General features: G+C 45.8%; 1 protein-coding gene across 5 annotated transcripts in view; it reads right to left on the bottom strand.

The window, feature by feature from the left end:
- PHACTR3 (phosphatase and actin regulator 3) overlaps positions 1-21,275 on the bottom strand; it is a 217,469-nt gene that overhangs the window by 16,669 nt on the left and 179,525 nt on the right. For all 5 annotated transcript variants that reach the window (XM_082226126.1, XM_082226122.1, XM_082226124.1 and 2 more), the window contains one exon: positions 2,500-2,555. In XM_082226126.1, coding sequence (XP_082082252.1) covers positions 2,500-2,555 — 56 coding nt within the window. The remainder of the gene's footprint in view (positions 1-2,499; positions 2,556-21,275) is intronic.

Here is a 21,275-nt window from a genome sequence, read left to right as displayed (position 1 = left end):
CACTCCGGTCCTGCTCTCTCAAAAATCAACAGCTCCCCACTGCAACTTGTGTGGGACACAGCTAACTTGGAATAGGAGAATCAGAAGTGACTGTCTACCAAGCCTTAAGCATTTGTCCGTCTGGTTGAGTACTGTCAGCTCAACAGACAGCAGGTCTCCAAAGGCTCAGGCGTTTGTTTTTCCCATCACTTGCCCCTTTTGACTGAGTTTGAAGCTAGGACCTTTTGCATGGACAGCAGGTGTCCTACTACTGAGCTGCAGCCACTCCCCTGATATGAGAATATAATCAGATACTGCCGATCAAATCAGACCAGAGGCATCTCCTGACCCCACTATCTGATACCTTCTTAGAACTTGCTCCTTTAACAGATTCCCTCTCGCCTGATTTGCAGCTGTCAGTCAGGTCACCCATTTGCCCACCTGCCTGGTGGCCCATCTTCTTGGTTGATGGGAACAGGAACTTTGATTTTTAAAGGGAAAATGGATTCAATTTAGCCGCCAGATTTCCCTTGGGAGGAAATCCAGAGGAAGTCCAGGAGGATGGGCTTGCTTTATCTGCAAAGGGCATCCCATTAATGTTCCTCTTCCATTCTGCTTATCTTTCTTTTGGTTCAAATCGCATCCTTCACCTCTCACCCTGCGCTCATCTCAATATATCAAGAGAGAGAAGGAAATGTGAAAACTAGTCACCCTCATCCCTGCAAGGGCAGCCTATGTGCAGAAGCAGACTGCAATGCACAAATTGCTTTGCAGAATGCAATCTCTGTGTGTGCACACCTGCACACACACAAAGTGAGCAATGCACTGGAGAGAGCATTTTGCTTCAATCCCTGGGGCTCCTTGCCAGAGCAGACCTTTGCCCACGTTTCCCACTGGATAAGTTGTCATAGTCAACTCTGATGGTGTCTACTTTTCATTTTGGGTGTGAATCTAGGCTGCCTTCTCCACTTTTCTCCTAGCAACTAGCGCCATTTGTACAACCATATGTGCAGGAGAGAAGGCCCATGCGCAAAGTTGTGTGCACACAGTGAATTGCTGTGCGCGAGGATCTGCAGATCAGCGTAGCTTACAGACCAGAGACAGACTTAAGTGGATGTACCCAGAGATTTCGACCATAACATCACTTTGGTGTGCGTCCAAAGCATTCCATGCACAGTTCTTCTTCCAACAAACCTTCAAGTTAGGCCACTGTTGTGATCCTCATCTTGCAGATGGGAGAATGTGGGTGAAAGTAAGTGGCAGAGGCAGGATTCCAACCAGCCTCTGCATGAAACCAGTGGCAGGCTTCAAACAAGTCATGATTGGCCAGATCCTATGCAAATATAGTCAAAAGTCCAACTGACCGAATAGGATTTGCTCCCAAGCACATCTGTGCAGGGGTGCAGCCTAATCCTCTCTGTCTTAAATCTGTAAATTATTTGCAACCTCTCTCATTGTTTCTTGAGCTCAGGAAGATAAGGAAATGATGCCAGCCTTGACCTTAGGGGTAGGGTGACGCATGAATCTCTACATGCCTTAAATCTGCTTATTTGCAACCCTATTACCTATAGTGAACATTTTCTACAGTAATAATCAAAACTGCTGAGGTGTGCAGACTCTTCAGTGAAATGATCAGTGAAATTTCACTGACATCGTACAGATTCTTTAATTTTTTAAAAAAATAATCTGACCGATTTTGCCAAGCAAGGCTCCCTGAATTGGCCCCTGGTTTTGTTTCAGGTGAAATTCAGTGGCAATGTTGCAGAACATACACAATTATGATACACTAATTTGCTTTTTGTGGTTTTAATTCATAGTTTGCACTGACTTAGAAAGATCAGGGTGTTCCGCAACCAATTCGCTCGCCAGAAAACTCATTCGTCCGCATGAATGCCCCTTGCTTTTCCTTTTAGAAGTGATGAGTTGCAGTTTGGGGTATACTTGGTTTTTCTTTGCTAAAACACACCCGTAAAACCCCCCACTAAATCCAGGACATGATTACACAGAGTCGGAGGAGGAGAAATTCAATTTTTCTAACAAATTTCAAACAGGACACTACAAATTATTTTTGAAATCAGGAGACATGGCTGCAAATGCCTGCAACAGATCCTGTGGCTTCCCTTGGGCAAATGATTTATCTCTCAGCCTCAGTTTCCCACTAGTAAAATGGGAACAACTGTGGCGTACTTCACAGGGCTGTTGTGAGAGCAAGCAATATGAAGATCCCAAAACACTTCTGGAATTATTATATCTATCTTCTACTACTGATTTATGGCTGTGTTCACACAAACCATGTATTATTTAACAGTGATCCTCATCTACATTCCAAATGAGTAGATCTACATTTGAAGAGCAAATATCCTACTGGTTAGCAGTCCAGCAGCCTTCTAGAGATCCAAACCAGGCAAAGGGACAGGCCATTGCCTGCCCACCCTGTCTCAATCGGGAACAATTATTTTTCCCCGTGTTAAGAACAGAAACAACATTTTACCATTTAGAGAAAAGGAATCAATTACTTACGTTTCAAAATATTTCTTCTTTCTAGTTCCTCAACAGCAGGTCTTTGGCTCAGTCGCCTGCGGAAGAAAACCAAGATCACGTTTTGCACCATTGTCTGTTTGTTGTTTTTGTTTTGCCAAAGTCCACTTTGTCCCGAGACCCAGAGAGTTGGCTTGTGGGCTGTCAGATCATGAGACGTAATCAAAGGCATGAGATCGGCTGCCCTTGGAGACCTTTCCCTCTTCCATCCCAAAGGCCACCTTCTGCTTCCTGAGAGAGAAGAAAAGTTCTCTTGCTAGCAGACGCCCCTTTTCTCTAAGGTTTGTCCCACTAACACATATTCTTCTTTGCTCGTTCTCGGTGGAAACACTCAGCGAATGCCACAACTCTCGCAGAGATGCTCTCAGAAGCAACCGAATCCTGAAAGCACTTCTGCTGGAAATAAGATTCTCCGAAAGCCAGAAGAACTCCCTTTTCGCTTTACTTAGCACCAGCAACAATGCATCCTGACAGCATTTAGTCTTGGTAGAAAACAGCGAGACTTGTGAGTGTAGGTGGTTCCTGATCAGAGCTGTGACAGGCAGCCTGCAAGCGGACTGCATATAATAGTGTGCGCTCTCTCTCTGTGTCTCTCTCTCTCTTTAAGGCATCACGACGAAGCAGCCACTCAAAGCCGGGCGCCTCTCCCCCCTCCCTTTTACAAGAGCTGTCTCGGGATTGACTCTGCGAGATCAGATGATCCCAGCTACGACCGTCTCGGATCCTGCATCCCAAATGAGACTTCCCTCTCCGAGATGCACGCTTGCTAATATCTGCCTTGGAAATCTCTCGCAGAGTAATTGACCGCCCCCACACTCAGGCAAGCATTTATAGATTGGCTGGCTTTCGAATCGCAAGCCTGTGGGTGTCGCCAGTACGGAAATAAAATAAATAAATAGACGAAATCCAGAAAAGGGAAAGCAGAGAGTGAGAACATGTGCACGGATTTCATGAAAAGATAAAAAAATATTTCTCCCATCTGTTTCCTTTGCAAAAAGATATTTGATATTTTGATATTTTCCTCTCTCCCCCTCATGCCTTTTTTTTGCTTCCTGACAAAATACATTTGCAAGCAGCACTAGGTAAAGGTAAAAGGTACCCCTGACTGCAAGCAGCACTACCACTGATTAAGTGAATAAATAAAGGGAAATGGTATCGGGAGGCATTTAGGAATGGGGTGAAATTCACTTGAGTTTGCATTGAAAGGCTAACCTCACCCAGTTCATACTTTCCAAAACAGCACAAGAACCAAAACTCAGCCATCCTTTGAAAACCGCCCTGAATTTTGTAATGCAGTTCTCCAGGCAAGTAATATGTACATTTAAAGGAGGGGGGTGGATACTGAGTAAAGTGCATATATTAGTGAAAATAACGTGCAGATTTGAGGGGGCATGTGGAGAACTCAGTTTAGGATTGGAAACATGACCAACTGAGAGAAACCAAAATTGACAGTCTGCCCATCCCTCGTGGCATCACAGAAGTAACTTTATCAATGCCTCAGATTATCCAGGGTTAATGTTTAGATGGAGGAAAGGAGTAGAAAGAGGATCAGATAGCAATATTGTGATACTAGTCACCGACACAGTTTATGTATTTCAGTAATTTCCATATACTCAGGGCCAAACTGCACAAGATGTTAAATATGTACAGTGGTACCTCTGGTTGCGAACAGGATCCGTTCCGGAGCCCCGTTCGCAACATGAGCAGAACACAACCTGCGTCTGCATATCTGCACGTGCGCGACTCACGATTCGCCACTTCTGCACATGCGCATGACGTCATTTTGAGCGTCTGCGCATGCGTGAGTGTCGAAACCCAGAAGTAGCCCTTTCCAGTACTTCCTGGTCACCGTGGGACGCAACCTGAAAATGCTCAACCTGAAGCAAACACAGCACGAGGTATGACTGTACAGTGCAATTGTGTCTTGATTGGGGGTTGTTCCAGGAACAGCGCGTAAAAACATGTATACTCCAACCACTCCTGCCTGAGCATCCTTACCTTTCTGGACTTGTATGGAGAGAAGCCCTTGCCCCTTCCCCTCCCAAGGGAAGGCAGAGAGCTTTAGGGTTATCTGCCTTGCTGGCTGGGCTCTGGGTTGCTCTTGCGAGATCTTGCAGGGCTGTCCCAAGTTCCTGCAATATCTCGTGAGAGCAACCCAGAGTCCAGCCGGCAAGGCGGACAGCGTAAAAGCTCTTTCCATGCCAGGAAAACCCTGCACAACAAGGGTTTTTAAGCCCTCCACCTTCCAGCTCTACCAGCTCCACCTGGGACGCAGGCTGAGACCCTACCTGCCCGCAGAGTGTCTCGCCAGAGTGGTGCATGCTCGTCATCTCCCGCTTGGACTACTGCAATGCGCTCTATGTGGGGCTACTTTTGACAGTGACCCGGAAACTACAACTAATCCAGAATGCGGCAGCTAGACTGGTGACTGGGAGCGGCTGCCGAGACCATATAACACCGGTCTTGAAAGACCTACATTGGCTCCCAGTACGTTTCCGAGCACAATTCAAAGTGTTGGTGCTGACCTTTAAAGCCCTAAACGGCCTCGGCCCAGTATACCTGAAGGAGCGTCTCCACCCCCATCATTCTGCCTGGATGCTGAGGTCCAGCTCCGAGGGCCTTCTGGCGGTTCCCTCGCTGTGAGAAGCAAAGCTACAGGGAACCAGGCAGAGGGCCTTCTCGGTAGTGGCGCCCTCCCTGTGGAACGCCCTCCCATCAGATGTCAAAGAGGTAAACAACTACCTGACATTTAGAAGACATCTGAAGGCAGCCCTGTTCAGGGAAGTTTTTAATGTGTGACATTTTAATGTATTTTTAATCTTTGTTGGAAGCCACCCAGAGTGGCTGGAGAACCCAGCCAGATGGGCGGGGTACAAATAAACTATTATTATTATTATTATTATTATTATTATTATTATTATTATTCCATGTGTTTAAATTGTGTGCTTTCCAGCAGCCAGTAAGGTTGACATCACACCTGTTAAATGTGCATAAGTTGTTAACTTACTGCACAATTATTTAATATGCATGCTGAGTGTTCTTTAAATATCAGCTGTAGGGGGCAAGCACAGCTCACGGGGAAGGGGTGCTATTTATTTCCATTTATGAATTGCTTCCTATAAAATATCTCAAAGCAATTTAACCCCTGACCACATATTTCATGCCACTCGCTCACGTGCCTTTAACATTACATGCAGCTTGACCTTTGATCAACCCTCTAAGGCACACCAGTGTTATTACCCCACTTGGCAGATTGGGGTCTGGGACAAAGACCTTGTGGCTATGTCAGTCTGCCGTGGAGTTAAGAGAGCTATATACTATTACACTGTTCAGGACAGAGTGAAGTTTCTCTTCCGATGTACTGCGGCTCTAGTCAAATCCCCAAATTCCTTTTGGATTTGAATGGGGTTATTGTGGTGCTCTTGCTCGGGTGAGTCCACTCTTGCCCCTGACTGACCTGGCTGCCTTGTTTCATTTCAGTGGAGGAAGACGGTAGTTCTGCACACACAAAGGGAAAAAATGAATAGGGAACCCTAATTGCGCAGGAGTGAGCATGGAGGAATTCTGAATTGGAGATACGTGTATTTCTAGATGCATTTCTAGAGTCAAGCCAGAGCAGAGAGTGGCTGATTCATCTTCAGATAAGATGGCTCACTCGGTAGAGCATGATATTCCTAATCTCAGGGTCAAGGGTTCGAGATCCACATTGGGAGAAAGATTTCTGCATTGCAGAGGGTTGGACTAGATGACACCCGTGGTCCCTTCCAATTCTATGATTCTGTGCCTGCATATACATATGAATTCATCTGTATACACCTGAACCTCATACATACAGGCATGTTTATCCCTGCAACATCCAGCAGTGACTAGTGACGGGGTGGGTGGGAGTCAGGGTTTCTCTTCACCTACATAAATTTTAAATGTGTTCATTCATAAATGTGTGGGTTGTTTGTTTTTTTAAGTATTCCATACGCACAGGAGTGACCTCTTGCTACAACAACTGTCCTTAGCTTATCGTGTGTCCTGATTAGGGCTAACAATGAGGGGAGTCCACACGTCACCTTCAGCAAGTGTTCAAGCTGTGTACACAAATAGTTGGGATATACACTCATACACAAGTAACATTTGTTGAGTGTATACTCTGTGTACAAGGGTACACAAAATCTACATGAAATACTCTTCCACACAAATGCTTGCACATGTGTAAAGGGTAAAGGGGCCCCTGACCATTAGGTCCAGCCATGGCTGACTCTGGGGTCGTGGCATTCATCTCGCTTTACTGGCCAAGGGAGCCGGCGTACAGCTTCCGTGTCATGTGGCCAGCATGACTAAGCCACTTCTTGCGAACCAGAGCAGCGCACAGAAACGCCGTTTACCTTCCCGCCGGAGCAGTACCTATTTATCTACTTGCACTTTGACGTGCTTTTGAACTGCTAGGCTGGCAGGAGCAGGGACCGAGCAACGGGAGCTCACCCCATCGCAGGGATTTGAACCGCCGACCTTCTGATCTACAAGTCCTAGGCTCAGTGGTTTAACCCACAGCGCCTCCCGCGTCCCTTGCACATGTGTAGAGACCGCTTATTACCTGTATTCAGTGTAATGTGTGAACAAGCATAGAGTCTTGACAACATTACTTCCACCCCTGTTCCTTATCAAAAGCTGCCTCTGTCAAAAGCAAGGAAATGAAGACAAAAAGCTTGCTGGTGCACAAAAATACAATTTATCAGACCCTGTGTATTTCATTTAAGATCTTTGTCAGCACGACTGACTCAAATACATTTTCCAGTGCTCTATGTCGCACCGTGATCCACTAGAGCAGCAATTCTCAGTCTCTCCCACCCATGGACCACCTGAAAGCCTTGTCAAACCGCTTAATAATAAACATAATTTTGTCTCTACAAATCAAAGCGGGCAACACATATTGTGATAACACCTTTCCTTCACCATTGGTGCCATTGTCAAAATCACTGTCGATTATGAAAACCCAACCAGGGCCCTGCTCACCCACTGGATAAATCCAAACTGGATTAAAACCATTTCACACGCTGTTATCAGAAACAAAATATTAACCAAGTGCAAGGCCAGGGATAGATATTCTTGACTCCTGCAAACTTTCCAAAGACCATCTGAGTGGAGATCAAGATTGTCATCTGAAAACCTCCAATGCAAGCGATTTCCACTCCTTTTGTTCCTTCCCTGGCACCTCCCTTTCTTTTTTCTTTTACATGTGCAAGACATGAGGTTGTGTGTGTGTGTGTGTGTCAGCCTAAGGATGAGGACCTCAACATAGGACAGCGATTTCTGGTGGCAACTCTCTGTTTGCTCTTGTAATGTTTACTTACATCCCAAGGAGTTGGGGTTTCAGTTCCCTTCCACTCCAAGGATCTTTCAGAATTCAATTCCCAGAGCTTTGTTGCAGAGATTAACATGCGTTGCACAATCTCCGAAAGCAAACAGTGACATACACTCTGAGCTTATCTCCAAATCAAAGGGCCACGCGACCTGCTGTTCACATTCCCCCTCCCTTGGCCCATATTAAACCATCGCTCCCAGTCTGCATAGGTGCTCCTGGAAGCTTTACATTAGATTACAAAGGATATGTAAACAGGACTGGGCAGGGGGAGGAGGGGACTCTGGCAAGGAGGGGGATTAAATGCCCATTTAAGAATATGACAGAGATAAAAGCAGTACTCGAAGCGCTTATGAATATTTAGGCTCTGCGTGTTTACATGCAGCCTGTAGTAAGCCTCAGGATTTCTCATCTTGAAATCCAGCCAGTCCTGATTGTTTCTGCACACACAAGGTATACACAACATATGTGCAAAGCATGTGACAAAATGCCCTACAGAAGATGTGTATCTCCCTTATCTCTCCCCCTTCTTTTCTAGAACCCTCAAAAACCACATACAAAACACTAAATAGGCAAAATAGGCTGTTTCCCTCCATTTGAAAATGCAAAGAATTAAACCCTCCCCCCTTTCTACCATCCTGCTAGCAAATCCCCTTTGGCACAGAGGTTCCCAAGGCTGGGATTTGACATTTATAAACATGTCTGTGCATGCTAATTCCAAAATCACAATTACTCAAATGGCCATGGCAGAAGGCACATGCAAAAGGCCAGTTAATTGTCTCTAAACCGTGGTCACTACATCATAGGGATACACCCCTTTCTTGGAGTAAATATGGGATCAAGGCCAATACAGTGGTACCTCAGGTTACATACGCTTCAGGTTACAGACTCTGCTAACCCAGAAATAGTGCTTCAGGTTAAGAACTTTGCTTCAGGATGAGAACAGAAATTGTGCGCTGGCGGCGCAGCAGCAACAGGAGGCCCCATTAGCTAAAGTGGTGCTTCAGGTTAAGAATAGTTTCAGGTTAAGTACGGACCTCGGGAACGAATTAAGTACTTAACCCGAGGTACCACTGTATATATCGGTGTTTGGGGAAGCTTCACAGCTCTGTGGGAGACGGCATGCTTTGCAAGCAGAAAACCCCAGGTTCTGTCCTTGGCAGGACTGTGAAACTTTGAAAGCTTCGAAACTTTGCTCCCCGTCAGAAAAGACAACAGGAAGCTAGAGGAACCGATGGTCTGACTTTCTATACCAGGGCTGGCCCTATCTTCAGGCAGAATGAGGCAGCCGCCTCAGGCAGCTGAATGCAGGTGCCATGAAACCACACAGCAGGTGCAGATGAAAGCAGCCTTCCTGGGAACCTTTCTAAGTAACATAGATTATGAGCGTCTTGTTTTAAGTGTAGGCACCAGGCTGGTAGGTGGTTGAGGAAGACACTGGTCCAAGTTAGATCAGGGCTCCTTGCTAGCATTCTCTATTAAAGTTGAGTAAACATGGTGAGCCTCCTAGCTCACTTCCTTTAGACCAGGCTTCCTCAAACTCGACCCTCCAGATGTTTTGAGACTACCATTCCCATCATCCCTGGCCACTGGTCCTGCTAGCTAGGGATCGTGGGAGTTGTAGACCAAAAACATCTGGAGGGCCGAGTTTGAAGAAGCCTGCTTTAGACCTTCACCCGTGAGGAGAAAAGAAATGGGGGTAAGCAGCCTAGGTGAGGAGCTGTCATTACAGGCTGCGCCAACTCTGTCCTGCTCTCCCACTGCCCCTGTCCTCATTGCACTTCACCACTGAGGTTGAAATGGCATCATCGGTGATTTGGGCAGTGGTGGCAGGAGTAGAGAAAGGCAGTTGCTGAGGAGCTGCTCTGGTCTGCCATGATTTTGGGCTACACACTGATGCTACCTTCTGATGGTGCTGCAATGGCCCAATGGCTCTCAGAAGGCTATCCTCAGGCTGTAGTTCACAGCGCCATCTGTCTGTGGCCAAGCAAACTGTAGTGTGATGACAGCCTTAGGTAAATATTTAATAGGGGGTAGAAATGCAAACTTAAGAAATAATTTTCCTAGGGGTTTATGATTTAAAATAGGGTGTAACCAGTGCTATTTTTCTAGAAAAAGGTGTGCCAGAACTCACCATGAATGCCTCCCTTATTCTCTTATAATGGCAATGGCGCCCACCTGAGAGGGGACAAAACTCACAAGCCCTGCATGTAACAGCATGCTGTGACTTTGTATTTTTTTAACAAGCCCACTTCAATCATGACCCTTTATTCAGAGGTATAACTGCCACTGCACCTCTCAAATAAAATGTGCTGCTGGAGGAACAATCCTGCCACTTTGGAAAAGCAGGTGTAAACTGCGTGTTCCTCTGTAGATTATCAATTGCTGTCCGCTGTAACAGTGGCCCCCAGTGAGCAGCAAAAGGGGGGCAGCCATTTTGAATTTTCCCAAATTCAAAAAGCACATCAGAGGCAAAGATGGCAACCTCTCTGATTCACTTCCCCTCAGAATAATTTCACCCCTTCCCTGAAGTATTGCTGAAACAAAACAGCAAATTTCGAGAAAAATGGCCCTTGTCATTCAGTCCAGCCTTATTGTTGACCCCTCCTTACATTTTTTTTAAAAAAACTGCACATTAAATGCAAAGATGTATTTAACTTCACCAGGTTCCTGAGCCCCAACAGCTGTTCAAGACACGCTTGGTAAATAGAATTGCGAATGCTCCGTAGCATAATAGAAAACTCCTTTGTTTTGTTGCCTGAATTATGACTTTTACGATAGCACACCTTGACAGTATACCTATATGCTGTTAAAGTTGTTAATTTTTTTTCCTGTTCTGAGAGAATGAACTCTCCAGGCTCAGTAAACAAGGGACTGTCCCTGAACCACTTAGCAGTCATTGTGGAACATGTTGTACTCACTTGCTTCTGATTCCTTTTTTTTTTTTTTTTTGAGACATAAAAAAAGAGGGAAAAGAGGGGGGGAAGCAGAGACAGAAAAATGAAAGAGAAAATATTCTCATTGTCCCTGAGCTTAGTAAGCTTGTGTCCTTTGAGATCAGGAAGAAAGGATCACTAACAGCCTGCAAAAGGTGAAGCTGTGGCTGCTGTTTTTAAAAAGACCAAGGCTGAGGTTGGAGGGTTTTAACTGGGGGTTGCCACTATGCAAGTATGTGTGCTCACTTTTCATCAGGTGAGCTTGGATGATTCAGTTGAGATTCCTGCACTGGGGGACTGGAGTCGATGGCCCTTGGGGTCCCTTCCAACTCAAGCATTTTAAGGACATTACATTAGACTTACGTTATGATTTTATTGGTGGTTTTGATTATTTTAAACACCTTGTTATTTGACTGAAGCATTGTTCACTGGCTGTTCTGAAAACTGCTTTGAGACCATTTGTGGTGAAAAGTGGCCTACAAACATTAGAAATACAACAACAGCAATAGACAAAGTGTAACAAAAAAAATTATATACGTATATATAATCTGAACATCTGCATGGAGTACAGTGCTTTTATGCATGCAATTGCCTTAAATAACACAACTGTATTGATTTTGGAACTAACTAACCCTCTGTTAGGTAAAGGGACCCCTGACCGTTAAGTCCAGTCACAGACGACTCTGGGGTTGCGGCGCTCATCTCACTTTACTGGCCAAGGGAGCCGATGTTTGTCCGCAGACAGCTTCCAGGTCAGGACTAAGCCACTTCTGGCAAACCAGAGCAGTGCACAGAAATGCCATTTACCTTCCCGCCGGAGCGGTACCTATTTATCTACTTGCACTTTGACATGCTTTCGAACTGCTGGATTGGCAGGAGCAGGGACCGAGCAACGGGAGCTCACCCCGTTGTGGGGATTCGAACCGCCAACCTTCCAATCAGCAAGCCCTAGGCTCTGTGGTTTAGACCACAGTGCCACCCTCATCCCTTAACCCTCTGTTAGTTGTGGGCAAAGATCTCAGTCCAGAAAGTTTCTTGGTGGTTGGGTGGAGTGACCCCAAAGGAACCCTTGCATATCTGTGTACAGTAGGAATGCAACCCACGTGTCGGAAAACGTGACTGGTTCCAACAGTGAGTAAGGTTCTTGCCACACTCTAACAACCCAGCCACTCACAGTGATCTGACCACCCTGAGTTACATGGTGCTGCCAGCCTTTCGGAAGCCCACAAACATGGCATAGCTGCCTGGTGTGCTGCCACGAGGGAAGCTCAGCTTGTCGAATGCAGAAATCCCTAACAGAGGACCTCTTCCCCAGAGAGAAGCTGCTAATTACCACACTTTTGCCCTTTTGGGCAACCTCTAACAGCACACACACAACAAATGCATACTACACCTGTCAGTCAAAAGGTCGATAACTCCTGCAGAGAGGAGAGAGAGAAATAATTCCCTTGATCGTTAAGGGAAATTAGCAAACCTCAGGAGGCGTTCTGGAGCCAGTTGAACAGAACTGGGCTCTTGCAGATGTGAGAGAGCCAGTGGCACGCAGTCAGTGGCCTAGGGGAACCTTCCTGGCACCTCCTTCCCAAAGCCCAGGAAGCTTCTGTCCAGCTTAGGGAGGGAGGCGTGATGCTCTGATGGGTCCAAGAGCCCTCCCACCATCTCTCCAAAACCGGTCCAGCTTTGGGAAGGAGGCAAGAGGGCTCCAGCACCCCTGTCACCTCCTTCCCAAAGCCTAGGAAGCTTCTGTCTGGCTTAGAAAGGTGCAAGGCTCATGTTCACAAGGTCGGGACCTTGCAAAGTCACACATGTGATCCCCCCTCCCACATCGCTCTCTCAAGATGGTGCCTCTGGCCCTAACTGTTTTCACTGCACACGCCTGGAGGGAATGATCAAGCTCTATTACTCCAGGATTTTGATGGTTAATCCTGGAAGCCCTCCACTGGAACAGAGAAGTGGACACAAGATGTGTCAGTACTGGAAGGAAACAGTGTGAATGTTTTTTTCTCACCTCTTCTCACTTCCCGAATGTCCTCTGAAGGCTCTGAGTTAATAAGTACAGTACATATATTCCTGCTGCGTTCTTCAGCCTTTTGCATACTCACTGGGAAAGTTGAGCCTTTGAAATCAATGAAACTTAAAGGCCAGCTTATGAGCAATGATTGATGAAACGTGGAGGGGACTTGGAGTTGCTCCACGTGGCGGCTATTACTCCATGGCGTGATGGCCATGTGTTGTGGCTCACCACACGGTTAGCCTGGAGGGGGGGGGGTTTAACCATAGCCTAGCCTGTAAAGGAAGTTCTGTGTGGTGATGTAGAGAGCTGCTCCAGTCAAGTGCCGATCCTGGATGCTTTGCCATATGAAAAGGCTGGCCTAATGGAAAGAGGGCTGCCACCAAATTTTGTTGGGTGCGAAATGTCGAAGCTATAGCTCAGTGGCAGAGCACATGATTTGAATGCAGAAGGTTTCAGTCCCCTGCATCTCCAGACAGAGTTGGGAAAAGCCCCTTTCTGAAAACCTATGAAGTTATTACTTAGCTACATGGACCAAAGATCTGGTTCAGCGTACTCTGTCCCTAAATCTGGATGTTCCTGTTTAGGAGAATTTCAAGCAGAAGGAGTGCCAGTTGGGATCTGGACCAAACTGTGCCAAAGTTGGTTTGTTTCAACTTTCAAGCCAAAGTAGTTGCTTGGGAGGGACAGATATATTTCCCCCAAACACCCTATAGTTTATGAATCTTCACTTCTATTCACTGCAACTGTTTCACCTGTTTCTGCATCAGCACCAGGTATTTGTTTACTTACAATTATGAGGTCTTCTTCTTAGGAACATGGGTAACTGTGTAGCGAATAAGATGTCAGGACACTGCACAGCCCATCAATCCATCCATCCATCCATCCATCCATCCATCCATCTATCCATCCATCCATCCATCCATCCATCCATCCATCCATCCATCATTGCATTGTCAGTGAAGGCTAGCTGAGAGGGAAGCCAACGTTTTCTGGGTTCCCTGTCAGGATGCTAAGCGGTCAGATGGATTTGGCTATGTGATAATGTCAATTTAGAGGCAAGACAGCGTTTCCTGGAAAAAAACAAAAGATGTTCAATAAAGCTAAGAATACTTTCCTAGAGTTTCTGTACAAAATGCTGACCTAACTCCCACATGAATATGTTTGCATGAAAGAAGGCAAGGATACTATTTATTATTCATATTGCATTTACCATGCAGTTCTTGTGTTTGTGTCCTGTCTTTCCTCTGTGGAGGTCAAAGGGGTATGCACAAGGTAATCTCCTATTAGCACAACAACTCTTTGCGCTTAAGAAATCCCACCTTTGGGACCTCAAAGACAACTAACACTGTCAGTACAAAAGAGACAAAATGTACATTTTAAGAACATATTCTATGCAACACCACACAATGATGTGATAGCAACACCAGCATGAAGAGAGCAATGGCAAAGGCAGAAGACAATAATATATTACTGAGCAGCTATCAAAATTTGAGAACATAACATCAGGCCAATAGCCCATCTAGTCCAGCATCCTGTTACCTTCAAGTTTTATTGGGTAGGGAAGATGGTAAGGAAAACATCACCTGATATTTATCCACGGTGGCAAAATTTCCAAGGCTATTACAGACACTGAAACTTTACTCCCCCAAAACTAAACACCTCCCTAGTTAAATCAGTTGTGTTATAATGTCATCTTCTTTTTCTTAGGGAACAAGCAATGCTTTGAAGATGGTTGCGCAATGAGTGCCTCGCAGTCAAGTTTACTTTGTTGAGACCCAAAAGTCGATGATAGCTCTACCTTTCTTGGCAAAAGAAATGAGCCCTGAATTTGCTTTGAACTATGGAGATCATAATTTGTGAGTGGGTTTGCTAATCTCAGTAATTTGAGCAGCGCAAATGACTACAGAGCCATTTAGGGGAATCATTGCAACAACAGTGCCCCATCAAGGTTGTCTATTTACTCCTCTTGGGAAATGGTTCTCATAATCAAACACCCCAGCAGTGACATAATCATGGTGGGCGTGGAACAACAGCAGGCTACGAATCTCATGTTGCTGCTTTTCTGCCGAGGACACGAGTACGTCTCTCCACAAGTCTTGGGGGTGCTTGAGCTGCATGCAATTCAACAGGCTAGGGTTGCCTTTTAGCTCAGTTGGCTATGTCTTGCCCAGATTCTAACTAGATTCTTATGCAAGAAAGAGTCCGGAGGACCAGACAGAGGAGACTACAGAGCTCCATTCAGTTCCTGGGCTTGGGTTTCCCCACCTCCGTTGCAAATGTGGAGACCTGGAGATAATGTGGAGATAATTCAAAAGCATCAATTCTTCAGCGATCAGCCTTCTTTATGGTCCAGCTCTCACTTATGTACATCACAACTAGGAAAATCATAACTTTAACTATATGGACCTTTGTTGGCAAGGTGATGTCTCTGCTTTTTAAGATGCTGTCTAGGTTTGTCATTGCTTTACTCCCAAAAAGCAGGCGTCTTTTAATTTCGTGACTGCTGTCACCATCTGCAGTGATCACGGAGCTCAAGAAAGTAAAATCTCTCACTGCCTCCATTTCTCCCCCTTCTATTTGCCAGGAGGACAGTATTTAGGGGCTTGTAAATGATGGCACATAATAACGTTTCCAGGAGAAGAAATTGAATTATTCATCTATATTGGAAAGTGATCACGTATGTGTTTGTTTATATATATTCATTTAGAGTGGCCGTAAATTCCTCTTACAGCTAGCAGCTCATAATGAGAAAAGTGCTCCGAATGTACACTTTGAGACTTCCTCCTCTTCTGCTTCTTTGCTTCTATTTGTTGCTCAGGTCAGAGCTCTGTGCTTTATAGCCACAGGGGAGAGAGATTGATCATGTCTTCCAAAACACTCTCCCTGGGGAGCTTCTGAAAACCTCGGCACTTTTCAGAATCAGCCCTGATTTCGGAATCTAAGCAGGAGGTGGTTCCTAGAAAAGGGGGGGGGGAATCCACCTGCATCCTGGACATGAAACAAAGCAGCTGTTACCAAACCAAGCTTTCTATAGGGGATCTTCTGTACGAGGATCTTCTGTAGGGGATCTTACGTTCCCCACGCCACAGATGCTCAGTGACAGCAAGAACTAGCATCGCCATCACCAAAAAGAGGACTCTGGTTTGCATAAAAGCTGCACATGCTAATTCATATGTACTGATGCAAATGAAGAAATAATTACAATAATTTTATGTGGAAACACAATGCATCTTGCCGTATTGCCAGTTGCCTAATGTCAATGGGAAACCTCAAGCCTGTTTTCCCTTTCTTTTTCCTCTTTGGCTTGAATCCAATAAAGTCACTGAAATGAAAATATCTCCCCCCCCCATGTGCACCACACAACTTCCTAAATCTGCTCCAAAAGACAGATTCAGGGTGGTGATGAGGGGGGGGGGACACATGGGGAGGAGAAGGATAAGTCCATTGTAGGAGCAGAGGCTATTCCACTTTTGTGATTATTTCATTGGAACCTTTTAAGCCAGATGTTGACCAGACAGCCCTCCAAACAGAAGATTCCTTCAAGTATAGAAAGTGCCACGTGGAGCCCAGGCATCTTGGATGTATGAGGTTAGGCAGTCCTTTGAAGCCACATGCTGGCTTTTTGCAATCTTTGTAAGAGTGAAATCAGAATGTGTGTGTGGGGGGGGTCCCTTCATATTAAGATACTAAACATAGTGTACAGCCCAATAATGGCCCTGCTTAGCTAGAGATTCCAACCCCAACACTGATAGACTTGGAAAGTTGAGAGGACATGCTGTTGCTCAGGAGGAAATTCCACAGCAACTCCAAAAGCCATTAAATCTCTGCTCAGTTGTGCTTTGTGCCTTGTATTTTTATCTAGGAAATAAGCCTGTTAAAGCGCAACTTGGTGTTTCTTTTGTTGCCTAAGGTAAAGGTAAAGGTACCCCTGCCCGAACGGGCCAGTCTTGACAGACTCTGGGGTTTGTGCGCCCATCTCACATCTATAGGCCGGGGGCCAGCGCTGTCCGGAGACACTTCCGGGTCACGTGGCCAGCGTGACAAGCTGCATCTGGCGAGCCAGCGCAGCACACGGAACGCCGTTTACCTTCCCGCTGGTAAGCGGTACCTATTTATCTACTTGCCCCCGGGGGTGCTTTCGAACTGCTAGGTTGGCAGGCGCTGGGACCGAGCAGCGGGAGCGCACCCCGCCGCGGGGATTCGAACCGCCGACCTTTCGATCGGCAAGCCCTAGGCGCTGAGGCTTTAACCCACAGCGCCACCTGCGTCCCTTTGTTGCCTACCTGAATCCAAAAATAACCCCTTGCCTTTTTGCATGATGAGCTGTGCACCGGAGACATGGGGACCACCCAAAAACCTCAATGACTGAGCGGGGATTTTGGGCGGTCCTTAAGGAATCCTAGACCCAAGTTGTGAAGGGCCAGGTGAATTAATGCCTAATTTCTGAAGAAAAGATGGGAGTGGTTAAAGAAAGCTTAGTAAGAGGCTGAACTCAGCTTTGAACCCTGGGTTTAAAGTCCACGGAAGTGTCTGCTATAACAACACTGGCCAATTCTGACATAGGCTGTATATACACAAGTGTGTTAATGTGAGTCACACCGATCCAATTTCCCCATGTGCATCCACAGAGCAGTGCTTTCAACTGAACTCTGTCTCAATATTTCCTATGTGTTTGATGGGATGTATATGCAGTGTGTTATTGTCCTCTTTCCTTGGTTAGTACTTGCTCACAAGTCCTAAGTTCCAGAAACCTGAAGCCCATTGTGGGCAGCTCTTTGTTTACCTGTGCACTTATTCATTACTTATTTATTTTTGATAGGCAAGTTTTCCAATATGCTAAAGGTAAAGGACCCCTGACAGTTAAGTTCAGTCGCAGACGACTCTGGGGTTGCGGTGCTCATCTCGCTTTACAGGCCGAAGGAGCCAGTGTTTGTCCACAGACAGTTTTTCCGGGTCATGTGGCGCAACAGAACACCGAAACCAGAGCAGCGCATGGAAACGCCATTTACCTTCACACCGGAGCGGTATCTATTAATCTACTTGCACTTTTTGGTGTGCTTTTGAACTGCTAGGTTGGCAGGAGCTGGGACCGAGCAACAGGAGCTCACCCCATTGCGGGGATTCGAACTGCCAACCTTCTGATTGGCAAGCCCAAGAGGCTCAGTGGTTTAGACCACCGCGCCACCGGTGTCTAATATGCTAGACTTGCACAAAGCAGTGTTTTTTTAAAAACCCAGCACCATGCATATGTCGCTTCCAGCCCCAACAACAGCCCACTGAGGAGTGCCTTGTCAATGGAAGTACAGTGGTACCTCAGGTTACATATGCTTCAGGCTACATACGTTGCTAACCCAGAAATAGTACCTCAGGTTAAGAACTTTGCTTCAGGATGAGAACAGAATTCGTGCTCCGGCGGTGCGGCAGCAGCAGGAGGCCCCATTAGTGAAAGTGGTGCTTCAGGTTAAGAACAGTTTCAGGTTAAGAACGGACCTCCGGAACGAATTAAGTACTTAACCCAAGGTACCACTGTATGGGGTATGGTCATAGATGGCACCCAGCAAAATGTCACATGTTAAAAGAAAGTAAATATTTACACAATGCACTTCAGCTCATTCATAGTTGGGTAACATGCAATGTTAGGATGCTTTGCTGTTGTTTTCCTTACTGAATTAACAGAGGTTCAGGGAAATCTGTATTAAATACGGGGAAAGTGTTGGCTGCTACATGGATAATGACAACATCATGCGGACATCACAAAACCATGCACACAAGGGACACACCAAATACACTTTAAACTCCACTGGGTGCCCAATTTTAGTGTCTCCTCTCCTGGAGGGCATCCCCTGGAAGCAGACCTGTGGCTTGGCTTCACTCAGCAATTCCGCCTCTGCAACATCCCGGACCCAGAATCAAAATCAGCAGGCAAACCAATTTCACACTACAACGTAGAAACACCGATAGCACAAGCTGCCTGGAAGCGACAAGACCCTTGCGTTTCTGGCACTAGAGTGAAAACAACCTAAGCAACTTGATACAAAATCGAGGGGATTAAGGCATTACAAGGCAGAGAGGGGATTGTTGTTGCGAAGGAAAAGCCTGTCAATGAAACCAGAGCAAAAAATATGTAATTGTGCTAGGAGCCATTAAAGAGGGAGGACCACCGTATCCATTAGTAAATGAAAGAGCAAAATGCATGACGTTGTCGCTTGCATCCACTCTTAAGCAGGAGAGAGTGATAGGAGAGAAAAGTAGGCAACACCATCTGCTTCTCTATTTCCCTTGCTGTTTACAAGAGCCTTGGCCAATCCAGGATGTAGCTCCTGCAAACCCTCTTTCATCCAACCATCCTTTCATTCATTCTCCCTCCAGGGATTATCAGTCTCCTTGGACACCATACCATAACATGGCTTATTCAACTGGATGCAAATTTCAATGAATTTTTGTTGTTATCAGGGGGACAGTCACCAACGGAAAACTGCTTTTCTCCCCAATTCCTACTCAGGAATTGTGCCTCTGGCACAAACAGCACCCCCAAAGCAAGGGTTGTTTTTGCACAGAGACCCCTTATTAACTCTACTTTTAAATGGCACCCATGCAAATCATGCATCAAAGGTGTGAAACAGGCTGCAAATGCAACAAGATGCATGGATTTTATTGCATTTCTCCACCATTCATGCCTTTGATACATAATGTGCATGCACGATTGATTCCTATCTTATAAGATGACAGATTTCCACACATGGATCTGATCACAATAGTTCAGATGCACACTGCAAAATTGGGCCGTGATGTTGTAATTTCCCTCCTTGAATTAAAAACAAGCGAGCATTAATGCAATGTAAGCCAGCTTTCTAAGTAGATGAACAGTTTGTGCTAATCCTTTCAGCTGCTGAGTGGATCGTTTGTTTGTTTATTTATTACATTTATATTTCATTGCTATATTTAGAACAACCCCGTATGGTTGGTGATGCTGAGAAATCATGATTAGCCCAAGGTCACTCGGGAATTTTCGTGGGTGAGAGAGGATTTAAACTAGAGTCCTTGAGTCCAAGACTTTAAAAAATGATTTACTTATACAAAATACAAACCAGCCAGGGGGATGATCCCTGGGCCTAGGTTGACATTCTATGAGAGGCTTGGGCGGTGACAACATGAGAACGGGGCCTTCTCTGTGGTGGCTCCCTGTTTGTGGAATGCTCTCCCCAGGAAGGCTCACCTGCCACCTCCCTTACATATTTTAGGTGTCATTGCTCTACAATCAGGCCTTTGGCCATTAGCAATCTTTGACCCTTTAATGTGGGTTTTTTGGTCTAACTTTTGATTGATTTTATCAGGCTGTATTTTATATTGTTAAGTCGCTTACAGACTTGAATAAAACAACTAAGAAATTTAATGAATAACAATAGCAATAATAATTCCAACTATACTGACACTCTACACCAGCATTTCCCAACCTTGGGCCTCCATCTGTTTTTGGACTACAACTCCCATAATCCTCAGCTAGCAAGACCAGTGGTCAGGGATGATGGGAATTGTAGTTCGAAAACAGCTGGAGGCCCAAGGTTGGGAAACACTGCTCTACACCACACTGCGTCTCAGCGCATGCTGACTGTTGGATAGCTCAGTCAGTAGAGCATGAGCCTCTGAATCTCAGGGTCCTGGGTTCAAGCCCCACATTGGGCAAAGTTTCCCTGCATTGCAGGGACCCTTGTGGTCCCTTCCAACTCCACAGTTCTTTGATTCTACATTTATTGAGTGCTCAGTTGGGTCACCTGGCCCTGAACCTGGTCCTGAGTCCACCTTCATAGGAAATATATTTTAATGCATATGTTTGAAATTATGAAGGGTAGAGATTCTTCTTTGGATTGTAGCAAGATGTCTTAATACTGATTCAAACCAATGGTCCATCCAGCTCAGTACTGCCCACACTGGCTGGCAGCAGCTCACAGAGGAATTCATTCCCAGCCCTAACCTGAAGATCCTGGGGTGTTATACCACTGAGCTGGGACTCTTTTCTGCTCTCCCTCCTCCAAACACATGGGAGGGTTTTTTAACCCACTTAACATGGAACCACAGATGGTGACAGCACCCACGAAATTTAAAGATGCCTGCTTCTTGGGAGAAAAGCAATGACAAACCTAGACAGCATCTTAAAAAGCAGAGACATCACCTTGCCAGCAAAGGTCCGTATAGCTAAAGCTATGGTTTTCCCAGTAGTGATGTATGGAAGTGACAGCTGGACCATAAAGAAGGCTGATCGCCAAAGAATTGATGCTTTTGAATTATGGTGCTGGAGGAGACTCTTGAGAGCCCCATGGACTGCAAGAAGATCAAACCTCTCCATTGTGAAGGAAATCAGCTCTGAGTGCTCACTGGAAGGACAGATCCTGAAGCTGATGTGCCAATACTTTGGCCACCTCATGAGAAGAGAAGACTCCCTGGAAAAGTCCCTGATGTT

The sequence above is a fragment of the Podarcis vaucheri genome (genome assembly GCF_965113315.1).
Source record: "Podarcis vaucheri genome assembly, chromosome: 6".
In the NCBI taxonomy this organism is placed as follows: domain Eukaryota; kingdom Metazoa; phylum Chordata; class Lepidosauria; order Squamata; family Lacertidae; genus Podarcis; species Podarcis vaucheri.
Note: the sequence above shows the minus strand (reverse complement) of the source record. Positions and strands in the feature narration are given on the sequence as shown.